Source organism: Gorilla gorilla, chromosome 10 (assembly GCF_029281585.2).
Source record: "Gorilla gorilla gorilla isolate KB3781 chromosome 10, NHGRI_mGorGor1-v2.1_pri, whole genome shotgun sequence".
NCBI classification, from domain to species: domain Eukaryota; kingdom Metazoa; phylum Chordata; class Mammalia; order Primates; family Hominidae; genus Gorilla; species Gorilla gorilla.
Window position 1 is genome coordinate 74,941,150 of NC_073234.2, and position 23,426 is coordinate 74,964,575.

The following is a 23,426-nucleotide window of genomic DNA, read 5'->3' on the forward strand; positions in this document are numbered from 1 at the left end:
AAAATACTCAATATTAAAATGATTTTTAGTTGTACATTATATATTTGTCTCAGATTAAGACCAGCAGATACACAAGGGAAGGGAGGAGTGGAACAAGAAGCAGAAAGGTAGGAGAGAAAAGGCTGAGAAACAAACAAACCAAAACACAGACAGATACAAGGAGTGAAAGAAAGATTAGAAAAACCAGAAGAAGGTTGGAAGACAGAATAATATTTAGGAACGAAGAGAAAAGATGACAGGACTGTGTAGCTTTTGCACTTAAGCACAGCTTCTCATTACTTTTGTCATCCTTTGTTTGAAGTCTTACTCTCCACCTATGAACTATATGTTCCATAAGCACGAGAATTGTGCTGGATTTTGCTTACTATTGTTTTCCCAGTGCCTAACAGAGACATAGTAAACACAAGCAAGGATTATTAAGTGAATGGATGAACAAAGAAACAAATGAAAAAAGAGAGTGTAGGGAAAGGGAGTTCTATGGCTCAAATGGCACCAGCTATGGTCCACTGAGAGCTGCCATTGTTTCCTCAAAAGCAAGAGGCCATGGACTTGGCTGATCCTGGCCCCTGAGATGCTTGCAATAGTGTTTCTTTGGAGACAACTTTACAAATGCTCACACATTATCTGTGAGAGTTGCAGTCTACTGTTAGAACAAGGTTTTGCATCTGTTTCTTTTGGAAACTTTTTGCAGGTTAATGTTTTCACCATCCCTCACATTCCTGGTACCTTCTTACCCCAAGCCCAGTCTGTGATGCTCCCAAATCCCCCTGCCCCAACAACCCCTCCGGAATCCTTGTGCTGTTATATGTTGAAAAAATCTCTCCCAGAATGCTGCTTTCTTGGCTCTCCCAAGAGGAGCCCTGTCTTAGTCCGTTTTGTGTTGCTGTAACAGAATACATGAGACTGGGTGGTTTATAATGAACAGAAATTTATTGGCTTACAGTTCTGGAGGCTGAGAAGTCTGTTTTCAAGGTGCCCACGTCTGGTGAGGGCCTTCTTGCTGCATCATCATAGGATAGAAAGTGAGAGGGTGACAGAGAGCAAGAAAGGTCCGAACTTGCCCTTTTGTTACAGCACCAATCCCCACCCCCATGAGGTGGAAGCCTCATAGTCTAGTCACTTCTTAAAGGTCCCACATCTTAATACTGTTACAACGCCAATTAAATTTAAAAATTAAATTGAATTTTGGAGGGGACAAGCCTTCAAACCATGGTGACCCCCTTCTCCTTTAGCCCCTTGGTGGCAGCTGCCTATTTTCCCAACCCGTCTGGATTAAGAGCCCTAGAAAAGGGTCAGCACTCTGGGCTCCTCATCACCAAGAAATCAACACACCTCAAATCTCCCATAAAAATGCACTTTTCTAATCCTTCCCATCCTATCCTTTAATACCTCCTGGTCTTTTGTTCATTCATACAGATTTTGGCCCTTGGCCACCCACAGCCTCCTCATCTACCCCAACTACTGACCTGCAGGATGACTTCAGGAGTTTAGTGCACAATTCATCTAAAAGATTAGCCTCTGCAAATTCTGTGATTTTTTTTAAATGGTGGTAAAATATATATAACACAAAACTTACCATTTTACCATTAAAGTGTACAGTTTTGTGGCGTGAAGCACATTCACATTGTTCTGCAACCATCACTAATCTATCTCCAGAAATTTCTTATCTTCTCCAGCTAATAGTCTGTATCCATTAAACACTAACTTCCCAAGTTCAGTGATATTTACTTTTACCAGACTTAAGGCACTCTCACCCCAAAATTTTCATTTCCTGAAGTTGTTCTACCTTCGGAATTTTAAATTTTGTTATTCTATTTTCTGTCCACAATCTCCTGTCTTGCCAACAGACCTTGATGCAGACAGATCTGAGTTGGGATCCCAGCTAATCCAGTTACTAGCTTCATTTCTTAATCTATTTTGTGTTGCTGTGAAGGAATACCTGGGACTGGGTAATTTATAAGGAAAAGAAAGTTATTTAGGTCATGGTTCTGAAGGCTACACAGGAAGCGTGGCGCCAGCATCTGCTTGGTTTCTGGTGAGGGCTTTTGTGCTGCATCGAAATATGGCAGAGAAAGGCCAAAGGGGAAGTGGGCATGTGCAAAAAGACACCAAACCAAGCATCCTGGCTTATAACATCGCACTCTCATGGGAACTAATCCATTCCCCCGAGAACCCATCCAGGCTCCTAAGAGTGAGAACTCACCGGACGCGGTGGCTCACGCCTGTAATCCCAGAACTTTGGGAAGCCGAGGCAGGCGGATCACTTGAGGTCAGGAGTTCAAGACTAGCCTGACCAACATGAAGAAACCCCATCTCTACTAAAAATACAAAATTAGCCGGGCATGGTGGTGCACACCTATAATCCCAGCTACTCGGGAGGCTGAGGCAGGAGAATCGCTTGAATCCGGGAGGCGGAGGTTGTGGTGAGCTGAGATTGTGCCATTGCACTTCAGCCTGGACAACAACAAGAGTGAAACTCAGTCTTAAAAACAAACAAACAAACAAAACAAAAACAAACAAACAAAAAGAGTGATAGCTCACTTACTACTGTGAGAATGGCCCCAAGCCAATTCCTGAGGGATCTGCCCCCCCCCGCTCCCCCGCCGCCGTGACCCAAACACCTCCCATTCGGTCCACTTCCAACACTGGAGATCAAATTTCAACAGGAGGTTTGGAGAACGCAGACAAACCATATCTAAACCATGGCACCTCACTTTCTTCATTTGTAAAATTCAGATAATACATAATATAAATACTGGATAGATAACAGAACCTAAGTTCACAGAATTGTTGAAAGGAATAAGTGCTTAAAGAGCATTTAGCACAGGTCTGTTCTCCTCTGTCCTTCCTACCAGTTCACACATTAACGTGCATCACATCAACCACCACTCTACTGATCTTCCCAGCTCCCTTAAACCTTGATCTTCCTGATGCTCATCCCAGAGAGACACAGCATGCTGTGTCAGTCCAGCTTTCTGCCTCATCTGCACATCCACCTGGGCTGTGTGTGAGCAGCTGGCCCAGCCACACTACCGTGCAAGCATTTCATGGGCCCCTGTTAGGTTTCCTCTGCTCTTCCCCCACATGCCTATTTCAGATCTTTCCCTTTTGCTCCGTCTCCCTACCCAGCCACTGTCTTCTCTGTTTCTGTAAACCAGAGTCCTTAACACTTTAATGATGTTAGAACCACACACATTCCCTGAGGTCCTGATTTGGTAAGAGGTGGTGGGGTGGGAATCTGCAGTTTTAACAAGCAACCAGGGGATTTTGATACACACAGTGTGCAGCCCACTCTTTGTGGAGGGCTGTCCTGAGCCATAAGCTCCTTGAGAGCAGACACAGTCTTATCTCACTTTCACCCCTAAATACCTAACAATAGATGCTGAAGGATTGATTGAATGAATGAATCTGTCTCTCTGCACTTTAGAGTAAGTTACTGTTCACCTTTGAAATGCTAATTAGCTACAGCTGTTTAAATGCAGTTTAAAACTCTTCAATATATTTTATCTTTAGTTCTTTATCATCCCTTTTCACTGCCATTGGGGGTAGGGAACTATAAAGAACTTGTTATTCTCTGACGCAACAACAACAAAAAGCCAACCCAAGGGCCAGGTAAGATTGAGCCTGCAGTCTAGAGATACACAAATTGGGCCTTGCCACTGTCACTTAGAGAAGAACACTCCAATGACTCTCATTCTAGGGATCCCACAGGCAGAGGTTGTTGTAGCCATTTCAGTGGACTTCTCTGGAATGGAAAGAGTTTCAAGCACGATGCTCACTGCTAGAGATGTTGCGAGAAGGTGATTTAGAGAAATAGGTAGGTAGATAGAGACAAAGACTGGCACACCCCATCAATGCTGCAGAGGCTTCAAATCCCAGCTTTGCCCTTTACTAGCTTGTGACAAGAGTAATGAAACTTAGAGCCTCTTGTTTCCTTATCTGTAAAATGCGGACCACATGATTTACCTTGCAGAGCTTTGGGGAGGATGGAAAAATGTCATATAAGTAATGCATAGTGATTCTATGATGTTAGACAATCGAGCAGAGTCTTGAAGAAAGCATCTGTCAGTCTCTGCCACGATTGGAGGGAAAACACACACACACACAAAACACCTACATACACCCAGGCTGCCTACAAAAACAGAAGTGGAACCAGCTATTGCCCTGTGGGGAAGTCTAACTCTCACCCATTGCAATAAAATCTTTCCAAAGGGAGCAGACAGAGTAACCTCAGGCCATGCCCTCCCACTTCCCTCTTCCTCAAGTGGAGCTCTGAGGGAGGCAGAGCTGGTGGGGAGCCTTTACAGAGGAAGTGGGAGGTAAAGTAGTGTGGGTGGCTGAGGCTGAAACATTTCTTTTACCACTTTCCTATACCATCCCCCCACTTCTCTTGTGTGCCAGGGGGAAAGAGAAACAGTGCATGCCTATGCTGTACCCACACACACTTGGATCTGTTCCCCCAGCCTCCAGACCCCACCTCATCATTCATCATCATTCACTGAATGCCTGCAGCCTTCATGGTGCTTTCTAAATGTCTCAGCCAGAACCTCCCTGGAAGCCCGTATAAAGTTTGCTTCAATATTTGGGGTCTTCCCCCAGCCCATGAAGACCAGTGTCTAAGCCCTACTTCAGCCCCTCCCTGTGCCAGGTTTTCTCTCTCCAATTTGAGTGCTAAGAGACTTTGGTTTAAATGTTAGTAATAATAAACAGCTATAGACATTCTCCCCTTCCATACTTATTCCCTTGTTCGCACACATTTATTTGCTTTCAGGAGAAGAATTTGGATTGGTTTCCTCGGATGCGAGCCATGTCCCTCGTTAGCAATGAAGGCGACAGTGAGCAAAATGAAATTCGGAGCCTTCAGGAGAAGTTGGAATCGACCATGAGTCTGGTCAAACAGCTGTCGGGTCAGCTGGCGGAGCTCAAGGAGCAGGTGGGTGCATTCAGGGAGATGGGGCTGGGTGGGATAAAGTCATTCACCACTTCCGGTGAGGGGAAACAGAGGGTCCAGGGAGCCAGGTCATTATCCACAGAGAATTGCAAACTCCGAGAAAGAAACCTCACCTTGTACTGTAGAACCACATCCCAGCAAATGGGGACTTCTACTTATCCCATCTCCCTGAGCCTCATGCGACACTTCTCCTTCTATGGAAGGGGGAAAGGATAAAATGCCAAAATACAAGCACCTCTTTGCATTTAAAAAAAAAATCATTTTCTGCCATGATAGTAATTACTAAGCCCATGGGAAAGGCAAATCCTCATTAGTATCTGCCATTTCAATGCTATAATCAACCCCTTTATCATATAAAATTGTTAGTAAATATATCAACAGTAACCATGGTAGCTATTAAAATGACTGTGGTGATGGTGACAGCTATGTGACAGGCAAGATCTGTTTTCTAAAATGGCTCCTGCTTCCTAACCACAGAAAGGGGTTTGCTCTTTTTCTCTGTTTATGGAAATTCACTTTTAAAAAAATCCCTTTTTTGATAAATATATTCTATATGATGCTGGACAGTAGGTAGTTGGGGAATATTAACTCAAAACGGTTGTGGCCCACCAGCACTGGGTAAGAGTGAGAAAATCCGCTGAACACACACTCTCTCTTTTCCCCCAGATGACAGAACAAAGGAAGAATAAGCAGAGACTGGGCTTCCTCGGATCAAACACACCCCATGTGAATCATCACATGCCACCACACTGATACCATGGGGGGAAGCCGTGACTAGCCTTTCATCAGTGTCCTGCCTGATCACTGAATAAAGAACTGAGATGGAGGGGATTGAACAGTGCCTATTGTTGAAAAGTTAAAAACAACCAAGTGCCAAGATGTTGAGTGGGTTAGCTCCGAGAACAATTTATAACTGTGTTTTCATGGTTGCGAAGACCTAACCTCAAATGCATCTGCTAGAAAGTGTACATCATACATTCGCAATGCATCAGGAAGAAAAGGCTTGCCCAAAAGGCTGGAGAGGGCAGGGAGCAGCAGGATGGAAGGAGACACGGGGCAGGGAGAACTATCTTCTGCTAAATCGATAGGAGTCAGTTTTGTCTTAAATGCTGACTACAGCCACTGACATGGTTGGCTGGAATTTCTTTCTTTTAATTGTGGCATATAGGTTTGTGACACAAGAAGTCATACTTTGGTGGCTAAGTTTTACTAAGGAAAATAACTGAAAAGATTGAAAGTGAGAGTTGAAAAGAGAAATGATAATGCTTCCAAACTGTAGCTGTCACAGGGCAATTTCTTTATTTATAACATGAAGCACAATGGATTTACAGCTCTAGGAACTTAGTACTTTGGAGCTTTTGCCTCTCATGCTGACAACATAACAGAATGTGATTGCCTTCTCCGGGATTCAGACAGGCTCTGTCAATCTGGAGCACAAAAGGAGATTTTCATATAACTTGTTAAAAACATGTTCTAAGTCATGTATAGGCTAAGATTTTAAGAAGATCTGGGGGAATAAAAAGCCAACAGTAAGCCCCAGGAAAGGATTTTTTGAGACCATACGTATGCTATTAAAATATATTGAGATTAATACATGAAAATGCTTAAAGGTGATAGGAATTATTGAGAAACTTATGATGGTGGCATTGCCTTTTATAAACATGGAGTGAAAGCCATTTGACTCACGTTTGCTGTGCTTAAAGAACTGCTTCAGGACCTGAGCGTTTTTATTTATGCTATTCCTGCAGTTAGAAAAAAAAAAAATCCAACAAATGTATTGAATAGTCAAGAAAATGCCACATTTCAATTACATATTTAAAACTGTATCTGTAAGGGCTTTTCAAAATGTAGAAAGACAAAAATCTCTTATTCAAATTGTTTTTGTGTTAAATCATGCACTCGGAATTTGTCAAGGGAGAGAATAACCCGGTGTGTTCAGGTTATTCTTAGAGACTACACATTTGGAATAGCAGAACAAAATATGGATAATGAAAGTGTGAGGAAAAAAGTGATGTGACAGGGAGTGAAGACACTTGATACCAGACTCCGGGAGATGCTCTGCAAGTTGACCTGGCCTCTCCCCCACAGGAACAAAACACTGCCTCCAGAGTCTTTAAATTCTCAGTTATCAACGCCAAGGTTTAAGGTCCAGATAGGGTTTGCCATAGGCTTTGCTATGACAATTTTTAAGGCTTTTGGATTGTTCTAACATAGCTTAAGCTATTGGTTCCTAAAAATCCCAAATCAAGATCTATGTAGAATATAAAGGAAGCCTGAACCAATCCTTCCACACACTGTTAAGATGTAGACTTGGAACAAAGCTGTTGGGACCCAGAGCAATGAATTTTTGAACTGAAGCTACTGGTACTCCCCAGCACCACCTCATACTAAGAATTCCTCACTCTGACATGACAGTATTTTTTCTGACGAGGAGCTGAAAGACCCTGACATTCATGATCCAAAGATATAAGAAATTTTGATATGTCTGCATGCAGCACAGACTTTGAACCTAGCAGGCAGTCAATAAATACATGAGAAATTCAGCTGTCATTCAGTTACTCTTAATTCTTTATAAAACTTTAAATGATACCACATATTTGTTTGTTTAAAATGGCTTTCCCAAAATCAAAGTAGACTAAAGCAGCCATCTTTAAAATCCAGGATCATCAATGCTATTAACAGTATCAGGTAAAAAGTACACTTTAAAATATTTTAATCAGGCAGAGTTTTATGGATAGAGAATAGAAGAGAAAGGTAGTAAATATTGAACATATTCCAATATAGGAACCTATCTCTGTTTTAGTACAAAATAAAATATTTCTGACATCTGAACTAGAGGTCAAGAGAATAAATTCATTTGTATACATCTGAGCAACCTGTCTTTCAGATGATAAAGTATCTAGCCTTTTCTGACACCATAATAGTTCATTTTGTAGGGAATAAGCCATTAGGTGTATATAATTGCTTTCTAGAAATGACCTAATGTCCCCAACCACTGTGTAGTGGCAGATCACTGTTTCACAGCATATTTTCTCCCAAGGAAAGTATTCAAAAGAGACTGCAACTAACAAGACTTTTATTTCATCAAAATTTAAATATTTCTGAGTTGTATTTTTTAATGCCTCTTTCTTTTCTGCCTAAATGCTTAGAAATTATAAAGCAAAAAAAAAAAACAGCAACAAAAAATCAAAGCAGACAAAAAAGGCACTTTTCAGAACATCAAATTCCTAATGAAGAAGAGGAGAAGATAATGGGGAAATTTGACATTTGATATAAATTTATATTTGTTATGTGTATGTTTGTTAATGCAACTGGAATATTTGACCTAGGTGAGTATCAGTTAACATCCTTGTATTTATATAGTGACATCAAAATAAATGCAATCATCTTGAACTTTGATGTTAAGGGAGATTTTGAAAAAATATTTAGTTATTTCAAATCCATATTGGTTCAAAAGTATCAGTTTCTGCTGAATAATATTTTTAATTTCAAAAGGGTTTTGTTCCCTCTGTGCTCCATTCTGAGGCTCAAGAGCTTAATGCAAGTATGTTTTCTGAGTTAAAATAACACTTTTAGATGAGAAAATGCTTGTATCATACAGGGCTATAATATAAATAAATAAATTGTATGTATGCAAAATTTATCATATTTTCTACCCCTTAAAAAGTTAAGTTAGAAATGAGCTTATTTTCTTGCACATCAATATTTTTCTGTTGGTAAAGAGGACACAATTTCTAGTAGATTGTTAATAACATCAGGAAGACATTTCTTTCATCAGAACTAATTGTGTGCTTATTCCCATATTCTCAGCTCATAACTCCCTGTTTTGGCTGCTCTCTTTATTTTACAATTGTTTTATTGCAAACAGCAAGGCAGTATGGTCCACACTCAGCCACCAGCCCCCAGTCCCCAGGACTGAGAATGAGTGGGGAGGCTGGGGAGTTGGTGAGAGAAGGTGGAGATAGGGATTTCTGCTTCCCAGTACTCTATCATTAGAGAAAAGGAGGGGTAAATATTAGCTAAGAAGAAGAAAAAAGCTTATTCTTCAGGGACCCAGTAGATTGGACGTAAGCAAGTAAATATTGCACAGGCATCATGATGTAATAGTTGATGGACCCCAGAGATACCCCTCACCCATGCAGAGAACAAAGCTGTGTGGAAGAGCAACTACCATAAGATGGTGTGTTCCTTCCAGCGGCTGTTAAAGCCATCCTGAATAACAAATCAGCTATTCCTACCTACAGACCCATTCCAATATGCTGTGATACACGACACGGTGCACCGCAGAGGAGACAGACATCTTCAGCACAAACACAGATGCCTGCAGGAGCTTGGCAAGTCACTAAATTGCATGAAATTGTGAGGTGCACACCAAATGCAGGGATGAGGGAGGCCGTGGGAAGCTCTGTATTCTCAAAATTTGACAGCTAATTCCGGTTTTTAGAAAATGCCTGAGGCCAGTAGAGGCCCTCTAGTCACTCACTGCTGCTGTTTCTGATATAATTATTGAGAAAGCTATCTCATTTAATAGAAGAAAACACGCACTATCAAAACCAGATAGCCTAACGTGCATGTGAAAATCGAGAAAGCTGAAAACAAATCCAGGTACCCTTCTCTGAACTGGAGTGTTTCCACAGACTTGAATAATTTATGAAATTATCACACCAGTACTTCTCATATCACCAAGAAGACTTTCTCTCCTGCAGTAGAGGATTGTTATATTTGCCTAAAAAACACGATTCCAATATATGACAAGGGCAGATAATTTATAAGTGAATGTTAATAAAATTGGATGTGTATAACTTTTTTGTTTGCAATACTTTAAAGTGCTTTATTCATTTCTTGCCATGTTTCTAAGTAATATCTGCATTGGTATGAAAAGGCATTATGATTGCTATTTTACATAGCAAGACATGAGGTATAAAAAATTTGGTGACTTGAACCACACCGATGAGCTAATCCAGATGGACTAGTGTGCCTAAGGCTTATTGGGATTTGGTCAATTCCCCAATGTACCAACTTGTACTGGTGCATCACATGGTGTCTGATGCCCTGCTTGAGCTCAGTGGGCACAGACCATTGGGTGGCTTAGGATTTCCTGATTCTTAACACGCACAGCTTTAAATGATAGTTCCCCTCAGAAAAGAACTGAGTGTGCAACAGCTGAAGTCAACATGGGTGGCACGAATCACATGCAATCTAGAAATAGAATTCTTTGTTCATATGGGTATTTTCCAGTGTGCCACAGTTCCTTGAAGTAGTGTGGAAACATTTGTTTGTTTTGTTTGTAATCAGAGGAAAGGTTCGGGGAGGGCAACTGGACAGGGAGTTCCTCTTCCGGTGAGAGTAATTGGCACGAAGAGCGGGCAGTAGTGTGCATGTGGGGGCAGTGTGGTGGAAGTCCACAAGTCACCCTTCCTTTGCCTGGTCAACTGGGGTGATTTGAGGAAGCCCTAGGAAGGCCTAATGTTCAGAGAACAACTCCAAGCCAGAATGTGTGTACTTCAGCCTCACCTATGTTCCTCGCCCACATCAGAGGTGCTGGCACCTCACACAGAGCCACATGGCAAACAAAAACAGTTACCAAATGTGATGCTGGGAGAAAATGTATAGAAACAGAGATAAGTTGTTAAACTCCGTTTGACTCTGTTTCCCAGAAAATGATGGGTTTTACTGCTTCAGTGTGGATTTCCCCCCAGATTAGCCTTTTCCCCTTTAACTCTGGTCCTTGGGGCAAGATCAGCTCCAGGTAGAGTGGCCCTACTCACAGCTGTGGAAATGTGGCCCCAGGCATGGATTTCCTCTACGATCCCCACCCCAGCACATCCTTGCAAAGCTCCCCTCCCCTCAGGTCTACTTGCATAGGACAGAGCTGCTTCGAAGGCTGCTCCCTGCTCTAATGACTGTGCTTTCTGTTTTTTTTTTGGTAATAATTATCTTCACTTTGGACACTTATATCCTCCTTTCTCTATACCGTAACTCACTCCCTCTTCCCCTTCAATGTGGGTCAGGTGTATCTTTGTGATCTTGGACTTCTAAGCAGTAAATTCGAATAAAAAGTCTGTAACCACAATACCTTAAAATTAGGCCCTGCAAACTATCTGATCTTTGACAAACCTGACAAAAACAAGAAATGGGGAAAGGATTCCCTATTTAACAAATGGTGTTGGGAAAACTGGCTAGCCATATGTAGAAAGCTGAAACTGGATCCCTTCCTTACACCTTATACAAAAATTAATTCAAGTTGGCTTAAAGACTTAAATGTTAGACCAAAAACCATAAAAACCCTAGAAGAAAACCTAGGCGATACCATTCAGGACATAGGCATGGGCAAGGACTTCATGTCTAAAACACCAAAAGCAATGGCAACAAAAGCCAAAATTGACAAATGGGTTCTAATTAAACTAAAGAGCTTCTGCACAGCAAAAGAAACTACCATCAGAGTGAACAAGCAACCTACAGAATGGGAGAAAATTTTTGCAATCTACTCATCTGGCAAAGAGCTAATATCCAGAATCTACAAAGAACTCAAACAAATTTACAAGAAAAAAACAACCCCATCAAAAAGTGGGTGAAGGATGTGAACAGACACTTCTCAAAAGAAGACATTTATGCAGCCAACAGACACATGAAAAAATGCTCATCATCACTGGCCATCAGAGAAATGCAAATCAAAACCACAATGAGATATCATCTTACACCAGTTAGAATGGTGATCATTAAAAAGTCAGGAAACAACAGGTGCTGGAGAGGATGTGGAGAAATAGGAACACTTTTACACTGTTGGTGGGACTGTAAACTAGTTCAACCATTGTGGAAGACAGTGCGGCGATTCCTCAGGGATGTAGAACTAGAAATACCATTTGACCCAGCCATCCCATTACTGGGTATATACCCAAAGGAATATAAATCGTGCTGCTATAAAGACCCATGCACATGTATGTTTATTGCGGCACTACTCACAAGACTTGGAACCAACTCAAATGTCCAACAATGATAGACTGGATTAAGAAAATGTGGCACATATATACCATGGAATACTATGCAGCCATTAAAAAATGATGAATTCATGTCCTTTGTAGGAACGTGGATGAAGCTGGAAACCATCATTCTCAGCAAACTATCGCAAGGACAAAAAACCAAACACCGCATGTTCTCATTCATAGGTGGGAATTGAACAATGAGAAAACTTGGACACAGGAAGGGGAATATCACACACCAGGGCCTGTTGTGGGGTGGGTGGGGGGGATAGCATTAGGAGATATACCTAATGTAAATGACGACTTAATGGGTGCAGCACACCAACATGGCACATGTATACATATGTAACAAACCTGCACGTTGTGCACATGTACCCTAGAACTTAAAGTATAATAAAAAAAAATATATTAAAAATTAGGCCCTGTGGTATTAAAAATATGAATGTACAACTATCAATTAGGGTTTATAAGGGAAACAATCAGTATGGGTATCATGGGCTGAAAATTTTATTTTAGGCATTAGATACCATGCAGTTATGGTAAAGACCTCTCTGGAAGGCTAATGCTTCTGTGTCTGGTGGTAGGCCTTAAGTCACTGTGAGTCAGTGGGGCTGGCAGTCAGGAAGGAAAGCTGGGTATGAAGCGGGAGAGAGCGAAGACAAGCTGGACTCAAGAAGACAAGCTGGACTCATGAAGACTCATGAAGACAAACCAAAATTTGCATCTAGCTCTCACCACCTCCAAACTCCTGCTGCTGATCAGTTTCAGGTGTTTTCTGCCTGTTGGGAAACTGCCTTTCTCTGGTGCCAGCTGTGACCAATTACTACTTTAGAGAAACAGTTAACAAATGCCTGACCATCACCTGATGGTCGCCCAATGCTCTTCGTGTGTGTGTCAGGCTGGGGGTCCTCTCCTGCCCTGCTCATACATGACTAGCTACCTACTGTCATGAGAAAATTGACTCAAATACCTAACTTCTGGGATTTATCCAAGAAAAATATAAACTAAGAAAAAGATCTATACAGTTGTACCTTGGTATTTGGGGAGTATTGGTTCCAGGACCTCCCCCACCCACAGATATTGATATTGAATTCCACAGATTGTTTTAGGTGGGTGACCTAAAAACAAGACTGGCACCCTTCCTCATGGAATTGCGTGTGCATCTGACCCAGGACTCAGACGAGCTGAAGGAAGAGATCTCATGGGAGCTGGAGGACTGTGGGCTAGCTACTGCCCACACCAACAGAGTGAGCCAGGAGATGAGGCTGGGAGCTGCAGCGGCACCTGTTGCCTGCTCCTTCTGAGCTTAGTGACTGTGCATCACTTCCACTTTCCAAATGTCGTGAAAATATCTCCTGTGGTCATATCTAATGTGTAACTCTATGAGTAAGGGAATTCTAAGAAATTCTGTAGTTTCAGGTTAGCTAGTTACATAGTTCAGAACCTCTCCACTGGAGTAGACCTCAGTAGTGATACCCCTTTGCCTAGTTTATGCACAGAAGTCACACTTCTCAGCACCCATTGCAACTGAGTGGCAACACATGGCTACTTCTCACCAATGGATTGTAAGGCCAGCTGACAATCTGAGGCTTCAAAAGCCCCTATACGGCCCTCAGTTCTTTTCCTGCCACATCAATCATGGAGGCCAAGATGGAACCACCCTAAATCCCTGAGATTTAAATCTCTGAATCTTTGAAGGGAACTACCCTGGAGAACCTTGAGACCCACAGAAGAATTGGTGAGAAATAAACTTTTATGTGTTAAGCCATTAAAATTTAAGGATTTTTATTTCTTTTTGGTTGTTGTTAAATAAATGTATGTGATAACTTGTTACTGCAACATAACCCAGCCACCTGACTAACACAGATATATGTATTAGGCATCAGGGTGTTACTAGTGGAAGAGATCTGAGTTACCCCGAGTTACTGGTAGCGAATCTGTACAGATCTGCAGCAACCTCAGCTCTTGCCTTCTTGGAAGAAATAATTCAACTGAGGGGCATAAAGCATGAAAAGAGACTGAGGCAAGTTTCAGAGCAGGAGCAAAAAAGCTTTAGAACAGCAAGGAAAGGAAGGAAAGGAAAGAAGGAAAGTATAACTTGAAGAGGGCCAAGTGAATGACTTGAGAAACCAAGTGCGTAGCTTGACCTCTTGACTCAGGCCTACTTCCAGGATTTGCCTTACTTCCCCCCACTCCTGAGATCTTACTGGGAAGCTGCTGATCAGTTTCAGGTGTTTTCTGCCTGTTGGGAAACTGCCTTTCTCTGGTGCCAGCTGTGACCAATTACTACTTTAGAGAAACAGTTAACAAATGCCTGACCATCACCTGATGGTCACCCAATGCTCTTCGTGTGTGTGTCAGGCTGGGGGTCCTCTCCTGCCCTGCTCATACATGACTAGCTACCTACTGTCATGAGAAAATTGACTCAAATACCTAACTTCTGGGATTTATCCAAGAAAAATATAAACTAAGAAAAAGATCTATACAGTTGTACCTTGGTATTTGGGGAGTATTGGTTCCAGGACCTCCCCCACCCACAGATATTGATATTGAATTCCACAGATTTTCAAGTCCCTGATATAAAATGACATAGTATTTTTATATAACCAACAAACCTCCTTCTGTGTACTTTAAATCATTTCTAAGTTACTTATAACACCTAATACAATGTAAATGCTATATAAGTTGCTATTATGCTGTATTGTTTAGGAGATAATGACAAGAAAAAAAGTCTGTACATGTTCAGTACAGATGTAAACATTAATTTCTTTTCCCAAATATCTTTTATCTGCAGTTGATTGACTCCACAGATGCAGGACCTACAGATACAGAGGGCCAGCTGTGTATACAAAATACTCATCATATTATTATTTATAATTTAAAAATTGAACACAGTCCAAATGTCCAGCGACTTGGGTGTGTTTAAAATTTTATAATTGAGACATAGGTTGGAATGTTATGAAACCTATGAGAAGTATATACATTGAGGCAATACTGGTAAATAGGCAGAATAAATGTTTTAAATGGCTACAAAATTGTATATACACTATTATCTTCATGATATAAAAAAGCCAACTTCTCCAAAAAACTTGAACAGAATATAGTACAATGATATTCATTGTAAAATAGCTGTAGGATATACATTATTTTCCTTTTTCTTTACTTTCTAAACTTTTTATCATTTTAAAAGTTGCTTTTATAGTTTAATAATAACATTTTTAAAAAGAAATGAAGATCCTAATGACTAAAATCCAACAAGTATTTCCTAAGAACAAGTTCTTCCAAACTCATTTGCATTTTTATAGGATCACTAGAATTGTAGATTAAGTGAACACCATAGCCACAGTTTAAATTGATTTCAACAAGACATTTAAGAAAAGTTTCCATGATGTTCCCGTTGACAAGATAGAGAAATTTGTCCTGGATGAGAATGGAGCTTACCAATTTGCATGCAAGTGAACAGTTTCACTTAATATGAGACTAGAATAAAATATCCTTGGCCTGCTGTTAGATCTCTGTCCTTGGCTTTTCCCAACCAACATTTATTTAAATGTCTGGAAGAAAGAAATAACAAAATTTATAAAATGTGGAAATGACATAAAGTTGGAAAGTAGATTTAACATGATTGATGACAGAGTAACAATAATATCAGAAAACTGGAACAGTGAACAAAGCTATTCTGAATAATTTTAAGTGAAAAATGCGAAGTTTAGCTCCAAAAAGCTCAGTTTCATAAATATAGGATAGAACAGATAGCCATTCATGTGAAAAACAAACAAATATTGAGATTTTTGAATAGCCTCTACCTCCATGCCTATATATTTATTTGTCTCAACAAATATTAATTTAGTACTTGTTATATTTAAGGAATTTTTCAGTGGTCCAGGCAAGATAGGATAGTGGTTTTATCTTAAGGAGTCGGCTCTAGGGACAGAAAAAGGAGTTGGTTACAAAAAGTATTCAAAATGATGAGCTTATCCTTGGATATGTGAGTTTTAGTTATTTTAGAGACATCCAGGAAGAAATATTTGTTTGACCATTGGATATATAGGTCTAGACTCTGAAAAAAAGCTAGGGCTAGAAATAAAAGATGACAGAGTCATCGGGACATACATGGTAATGAGATCAAAGGAATGAATGAATGCTGAAAGAGAGAGTAGATATTAAGAAGAGAAGTTTAAGGACACAGCCCCAAAGAAAATCTAGCAAAAAATATTAAAATAAGAAAGAAAACCAGTGAGCTAATGAGAGAACAAAAAGAAATGAAGAAATGATGTTTCAGAAGTTAAGAGAAGAGTTTCAAAAAGATGTAGAACTTCCAGGCAAGTATGCAGGTAGACCATCAGAGCCTGATTAGCTCTTCCGAACTCTCTATTCACAAGCATAGAGAAACCAGAAAGGAAACCATACCTCATAGTACAACATAAAAACAAAATATCTTAATCATTCGTTGACTAAATAACATAATACCATTACTGAAGCTAAGAAAAGTCTGTTAAGGAACTTTTCTAACTGTGTCTTGTACAACACACTAGACATTCCATTCTGAGAATTAGCTCATGGATAGCTGAAAGAAAGAAATTAGGAGAAAACTTTGACTGATTCCCACAATTTGTCACTGATTTCAGGACATGGGCCACACTCATCTGGATAGGTGGCCATCCCATTTATTTATTTATTTATTTATTTTTAATTTTTGTTTTTTTGAGACAGCATCTTGCTATGTCACCCAGGCTGTAGTGCAGTGGCAAGATCTTGGCTCACTGCAGCCACCGCCTCCCAGGCTCAAACAATTCTCCTGCATCAGCCTCCTGAGTAGCTGGGATTACAGATGTGTGCCACCACGCCTGGCTAATTTTTGTATTTTTAGTAGAGATGGGATTCACCATGTTAGCCAGGCTGATCTCAAACTCCTGACCTCGTGATCCACCCGCCTTGGCCTCCCAAAGTGCTGAGATTACAGGCGTGAGCCACCACCTCCCGACCAGCCATCCCTTTTAACATGAGAACTATTTCTGAGTTCTTCAGTTCCAGTGTCAACTTCCCCTTTCTCTCTTGCATTTCCATCAGATCTTCTCATTCCACCTCTAAAGATAAACTTCCTGTGCTTGACAATGCAGGAAGTAGAACAGGCTAGGAGAGAAGCTAAGTGCATCTTGGCATATTTAATCAATGAAGGAAAGTGTTAGGAGTGGGTAAGAAGATTTCTGGGACTAGTACTTGCTGCCGCACTGTAGGTCTGTGTATATATATTAGTGGAAAATAATGCACTGCCTCTGACTTTAAGAGAAGCTAGAATCAGTGTGGGAGGATGCACTTTGGCTCTCTAAGGGTTGCTTATTGGGCACTGCAATTTGGGCTGCCAGCCATGCATATCAACCTGCCTCAAGCAAGAAGAGCAAAGAGGAAGTGAGGAAAATGTTCTACTAAAAGGAACTCTGCATTCTTCTTCCTTCAGCATTGCTGATTGAGAGCACCTGGAAAGGTGGTGCAGAATTGCTTCAGTGTAGCAGGAGATGCCCTAGAGAAGCCAGCCTTGCCAAACTTTCAAGTCAGCCTTCACACAGTAGGGATGCCACTGAATATCGAACTAAAGGAAGTGGTGGCAGAAGAGCCTTCTCTGCATTTCAATTTTTTAATACCCCTCTAAATCTGATTACAGGAAGAACTATAAATAGTATGATAGAAGATTTTAAGTGAGAGGTACATTACTATCAGTTCAAACTCACCTGTAATAGGCTCCAATGTTCTGGCTTCAAGATACACAGCAGGTGGCAATTTGCCTGTGCTACTCAACAATTTCAACATAGTTCTACTGCTTCGATACATACATTGTAGCATGTCCCTTTCTTGGCTTAAAATAATGCAGCAGGGCTGTGTGTAGGCATGCACACAGATAAACACAAGTAATAAATGCACTATATTACAAAGTATTGAGACTGATTTTGTTTGCACCCTTCACAATCTCATTATTCTTTAACCCCCGGGCTGGCTCAGTGAATGAACTATGAAGGCAGCCAACACACACAGCATGATGGTCAATTCTGGCAGGGCCATGCCCCTCCCTGCTTGGCCAGACTCCACTGTCTCCTATCTGATTTGAACTGTCCATTATTCATTAGTCACTTTTTAAAATTTAATATAATTGTGGAAGAATTGGGTATAAAGTGGGTAAATGGCTTTAGAAGACACTCTATTGAAAAAGCACTGTTGGGAGGAGAGTGATGACTGTGATAGTCTGTCACTTTTCCATTAGATCATATTGGCTAATAGTCGATGATGTACCCCTAAATGAGGTAATTTGTTGAGTGCCAACTCTGTGCCTATATCTTCTAGGGGACAGTGGCAGGCAGGGAGTGAATCAAAATAAAAAGATATGGCATGTCTTAAAATGACTTAACAGCTACTGAGAAGTACAGGTGCACAGACAATTTTGAAGCCAGGTGGCAGGTAAGATAAGAGAGGTAGACTGTGGGACCCAGAGGAAGGCGCTTGGAGGAGAGGAGAGAGAGGATCACAGATGGAGAATTCACATTCTTGTAAAACTAGTAACAGCTAACATTCCCTGTATGCATCCTCAGGGTCAGGTCCTCTTCTAAGTTTGAACTTATTTAATGCTCATACAACTCCATGAAATAAGTATATAATTATCTCTAATTTAAAGATGAGGAAACTGAGGCATGGGTTGGTTGAGCAATTTGCCAAAAGTTTCACAACAGGTAAGTGGGGATGAGAATAGAGGCAGTGTCATTCCAGAATCCATCCTTTTAGCCTACATTCTGTGCCCTAAAGACAAATAGAGATGCGGGATGAATAAGGTTCAAGGAGGAATGGGACTGTAGCTATTAAGACTGCATGTTCTTGGCCCTACACACCAAATTCATATGCTGAAATCCTAACCTGCAGTATGATGGTATTAGAAGGGTCCTTTGAGGAGTAATTAAGTAGAGGCCTCATGTGTGGAATGAGTGCCTTTACCAGAGGAACCCACAGAGCTCTCTCTCTTTCCATCCTGTGACGATACAGTGAGAAGTCATCAGCCTGCAACCCAGAAGAGGACCTTCACCAGGAACCGTATCAGCGGACACCGTGATCTTGGACTTCTCAGCCTCCAGAACTGTGAGATATAAATTTCTGTTGTTTAAGCCATCCAGTAAACGGTATTCTGTTATGGCAGCCCAAACAGCTAAGACCACCGCAGTGCTGTTTAATATTTAAAGTAAGGTAAAAGCAGGAGGAAAGCTAGCCAACTCTTGGAACAGGAACATGCAGGATAAACACCTGAAAGAAGCGAAGTAATGAAGCCAAGCTCTGCCTCTTCCTACCTTTATTAACAAACATCCATCAGGCCCAGGATCATCCCAGGCACTGAGCAAGGCACTGGGGATACAAAGATAAATAAAACAAGCGTTGTTTTGGGGGAGCTCACATTTCAAGGATGTGATAAGCCAAAAATAGATTTTAATACAATGTAGTAAATCTATTGGCAGGGTATAGAAGGTGCTGTGGGCGCTCAAAAGAAGAAGTTGCTATGTCCAAAGTGTTGAGAGAGATTGTGAAGAATTGAATGGGAATTTAGAAGTGGCCAAGGAAAGGGCTCAGGGAGAGGGACACTGAAGTCGCAGGAAGCGTGAAAGCAAACTGAGAGAGAGGAGAGAAAGAAACAGGCTTCATGGAACAGCCAGTCAAAAGGGTCTTTGTGTCATGGAGAGGTAGCTGTGAAATTGTTCTAGATTATTATCCCAAGGAATAATGGGGGAAGCCCCAAAGCTTTTATACAGGAAGCAGAACACAATCATATTTAGTTTTAGGGATATGACTGGAGGAAGAAGGAAGGATGGTGTATTAGGGTTCTCTAAAGGGACAGAACAAATAGGATATATATATATATATAATCATTAGGATATATATACATATACATATTAGTATATATGTATATATGTGTACATATATGTATATATATGCATGTATATATGTGTACATATATGTATATATATGTATGTATATATGTATGTATATAAAGGGGAGTTTATTAAGTATTAAATCACATGATCACACGGTCTCACAATAGGCCGTCTGCAAACTGAGAAGCAAGGAAAGCCAGTTCAAGTCCCAAAACTGAAGAACTTGGAGTCCGATGTTCGAGGGCAGGAGGGATACAGCATGGGAGAAAGATGTAGGCCAATCTAGCCTTTTCACATTTTTCTGTCTGCTTTATATTCTAGCTGGGCTGGCAGCTGATTAGATTGTACCCACCCAGATTAAGGGTGGGTCTGCCTTTCCCAGCCCACTGACTCAAATGTTAGTCTCCTTTGGCAACACCCTCACAGACACACCCAAGATCAATACTTTGCATCCTTCAATCCAGTCAAGTTGATGCTCTATATTAACCATCACAGATGGGTTAGAGAGGAAGAAGCCATTGACAGGAAGCTCAGCTCGATTGAAGGTTGTTACAAAGATCCACCCAAGAGAACAGAAGACCTGTCCCAGAGCAGTGGTTGTCTGATGAATAAACAAGAACAGACCCAAGAGACATGAATGAGGTAGAGGTCCAGGATTTTAGATCAATAATAAGTCAGGAAGGAAGAGTTTTTCAGGATTAGCTGAAAGTTCCAATTTGGGAGACAGAGTAAATGTCATTAGCAGGGAGAGAAAATTCTGAAGACTGGTTATGTTAGTGACCTGTTGAGCTTAAGGAATCTACAAGGCATCCAGATGAATATTATAGTACACTCTCTAATTGCTGTGGCAAAATAATATCATCATTTTGTTTTCCTAACACCTTATTTGGAATGCCAGACAGCTTCACTGAAAAAATACGACAGATAGTAGATATTAGGTAGTTGAATCAGTTCCTTGGATATTCTAGATAGAGAAGCAATGATCACAAAGTACTTTGAGTTCAGTTAAGAAGAACCAAGGTTTGTGTTGAGTTTTATAGTGCTTTGACATACGTTGTTTCTTTTAATCCTTCCAGCGGTCCTAAAGGCAGGCAATATTTAATATCTTTCCATTTTTATAGATGAGGAATCTGAGTCCAAATCAGTTGTCTTAGTTACCACATAATGAGTAGCAGAGCTCCAGCATGACCACCTCTTTCCTCCTTTGCCTCTAGAGAGAGATCATCCTCATGAGACTGCAAACCCAGTGAGGGCAGGAGGTGATCTTGTGACCCTGACACCAGGCACAATGCCTAGTGTTTGGTAGCATGGAATCATCTGATTGTGGAATGAATGAATGGATGCCACACATCTAACATTATAGAATTATTGACCTTATCAAATAACATGACTACATCCTGAGTAAATATTTCTGGTGGAAATGAAAAATTAAGAACACTAGCCAGGCAGGTTCTACTTGATGTGAAATAGCGGGGAGAGTGAGTAGATTCTATTGGTAAAAATAACAAATATGGAGAATTAACATTTTAAAAATGAATATATAAAAAGAGATATTTCTATGTAATATAATTAATTTCCCAAACTACTGGCAGGAAGACCCTTTCCTGAATCCCACCTGAACAAGTGTTTTTGTTGCTTGCTTTCCAAGGGTGTGTCTACACATCGACTCTCATCACCTTCTCTGTCTGCCTCTCTCTGTTTTATTGCATGACATTTTCATTGAGCTATTGAAATTGGATGTGTCAGACACATTAAAAGCAATGGCAGCTGTGGCAAGTTAGTTGATATATTTTAAAATAAACCAAGAGGGCCATGCAGATGTCAGGGGAATAAATTGCTCTGTTTAGCTACAAGTGATTTATTTAACCACTGTAGACAGGGTCCAAAGGAATGCCAAGCTGCATACATTTTGGTTGGGAAAAGCTGAGCTATTTTCTCAGAAATCTCTCCTGTGGGATCAAAATAAGAGTGGGAGAAGTTTATGAGAAGATTAATTAAATTCTTGATTTGGGAATGACCCTGAAGAATGAGTTTTATTTCCCATGTGCTTCAAAATTGACCTCTTAGTGTTTCTGCAGGTGAGACACATTCTGGAAGCATCAGGTATTGGCAATAACCCTGACTTCATGGGCATCACTCAAACTGCAGCAGCAGCATTTCTCTCTAGCTTGTCTTTGAGGGCAAAGTGCGATGTTTCCAAGAGAGTGATAAAAAAAAAAAAGGCCCGAGGCTGGGATTTCACTCTTTCTTCCTCTCGCCATTCAACCTTGGCTAGTGACTGCTAGATACAAAGTAATCAATAAATGTGAATTGATTGGAATTTAAAGTTGCAGACGTGTGGCACAGCAGTGAAAGCACAGGCTCTGGAAACAGAAGGTCCAGATTTGCATCCTGATTCTGTCGCTTAATCACCATGTGCCCATGAACCAGTTTCTGACCTTTCTTTGCTTCATATTTCTCATCCATAGATGAAGATAGGAACACTACTCACCACATACAATGGATGTGAAGTTAAGTAAGTTACTGCAGTCATAGAAGAGGTACCACCTGCAATGATGACTTCACCTATCCACATCATCAGTTCTCCTATTGGTTCATTCCCCCTAGCATACATATGTTGTACTCGCCCCTTTAAAAAGAATCTGCGATCCTACATCCTCCTTCAGTTGTGACCTTATTCTCTTTCTTTCATTTACATCAAAACTCCTGGAAAACAGAGAGTAGAAGGATGGTTACCAGAGGCTGGGAAGGGTAGTTGGGGATTGGGGGAAGGTGGGGATGGTTAATAGGTATGAAAAAAATAGAAAAAAATGAATAAGACCTACTGTTTGATAGCACAATAGGGTGACTATAGTCAATGGTAACTTAATTATATATTTAAAAATAACGTAGAGAATGTAATTGGATTGTTTGTAACTTAAAGGATAAATGCTTGAGGAGATGGACACCTCATTCTTCATGATGTGCTTATTTCACATTGCATGTCTGTATCAAAACATCTAATGTACCCCATAAATATATACACCTACTATGTACCTATACAAATTTTTTAACATAATTAAAAATTAAAAATACGTAAATAAATTGCTTTTTTTTTTTTTTTGAGACACAGTCTGGCTCTGTCGCCTAAGCTGGAGTGTAGTGGCATGATCTCGGCTCTCTGCAACCTCCACTTCCCAGGTTCAAGCGATTCTCCTGCCTCAGCCTCCTGAGTTGCTGGGATTATAGGCACCCACCACCACACCCAGCTAATTTTTGTATTATTAGTAGAGATGGGGTTTCACCATGTTGGCCAGGCTGCTCTCGAACTCCCAACCTCATGTGATCCCCCACCTCAACCTCCCAAAGTGCTGGGGTTACAGGCATGAGCCACTGCACCTGGCCCGATAAACTGCATTTTTGAAACAATAAAAGAAACTCCTGGAAAGAATTGTGCATTTGCTCTTTGATCCACTCAGACTTTTACCTCCAGTGTTCAAATGAAACTATTCATCCAAATCACCTGTGCCCTTCATCTTGCCTAATCTAAAGGTTCATTCTTACATCTCATGAGACTCGACTTTTCATCAGCATTGACCCATTCCTGACTCC

The 23,426-nt window shown here is 40.7% G+C and overlaps 1 protein-coding gene across 2 annotated transcripts in view; it reads left to right on the top strand.

Annotated features, from left to right (window-relative positions):
- The window catches only part of ITPR2 (inositol 1,4,5-trisphosphate receptor type 2), a 499,301-nt gene extending 489,548 nt beyond the window's left edge, over window positions 1-9,753 (top strand). For both annotated transcript variants that reach the window (XM_031000671.3, XM_055358014.1), the window contains 2 exons: window positions 4,772-4,933; window positions 5,618-9,753. In XM_031000671.3, the coding sequence (XP_030856531.1) occupies window positions 4,772-4,933; window positions 5,618-5,704 (249 nt within the window). In that variant the 3' untranslated portion in view covers window positions 5,705-9,753. The remainder of the gene's footprint in view (window positions 1-4,771; window positions 4,934-5,617) is intronic.
- Window positions 9,754-23,426: the final 13,673 nt, after the last annotated feature.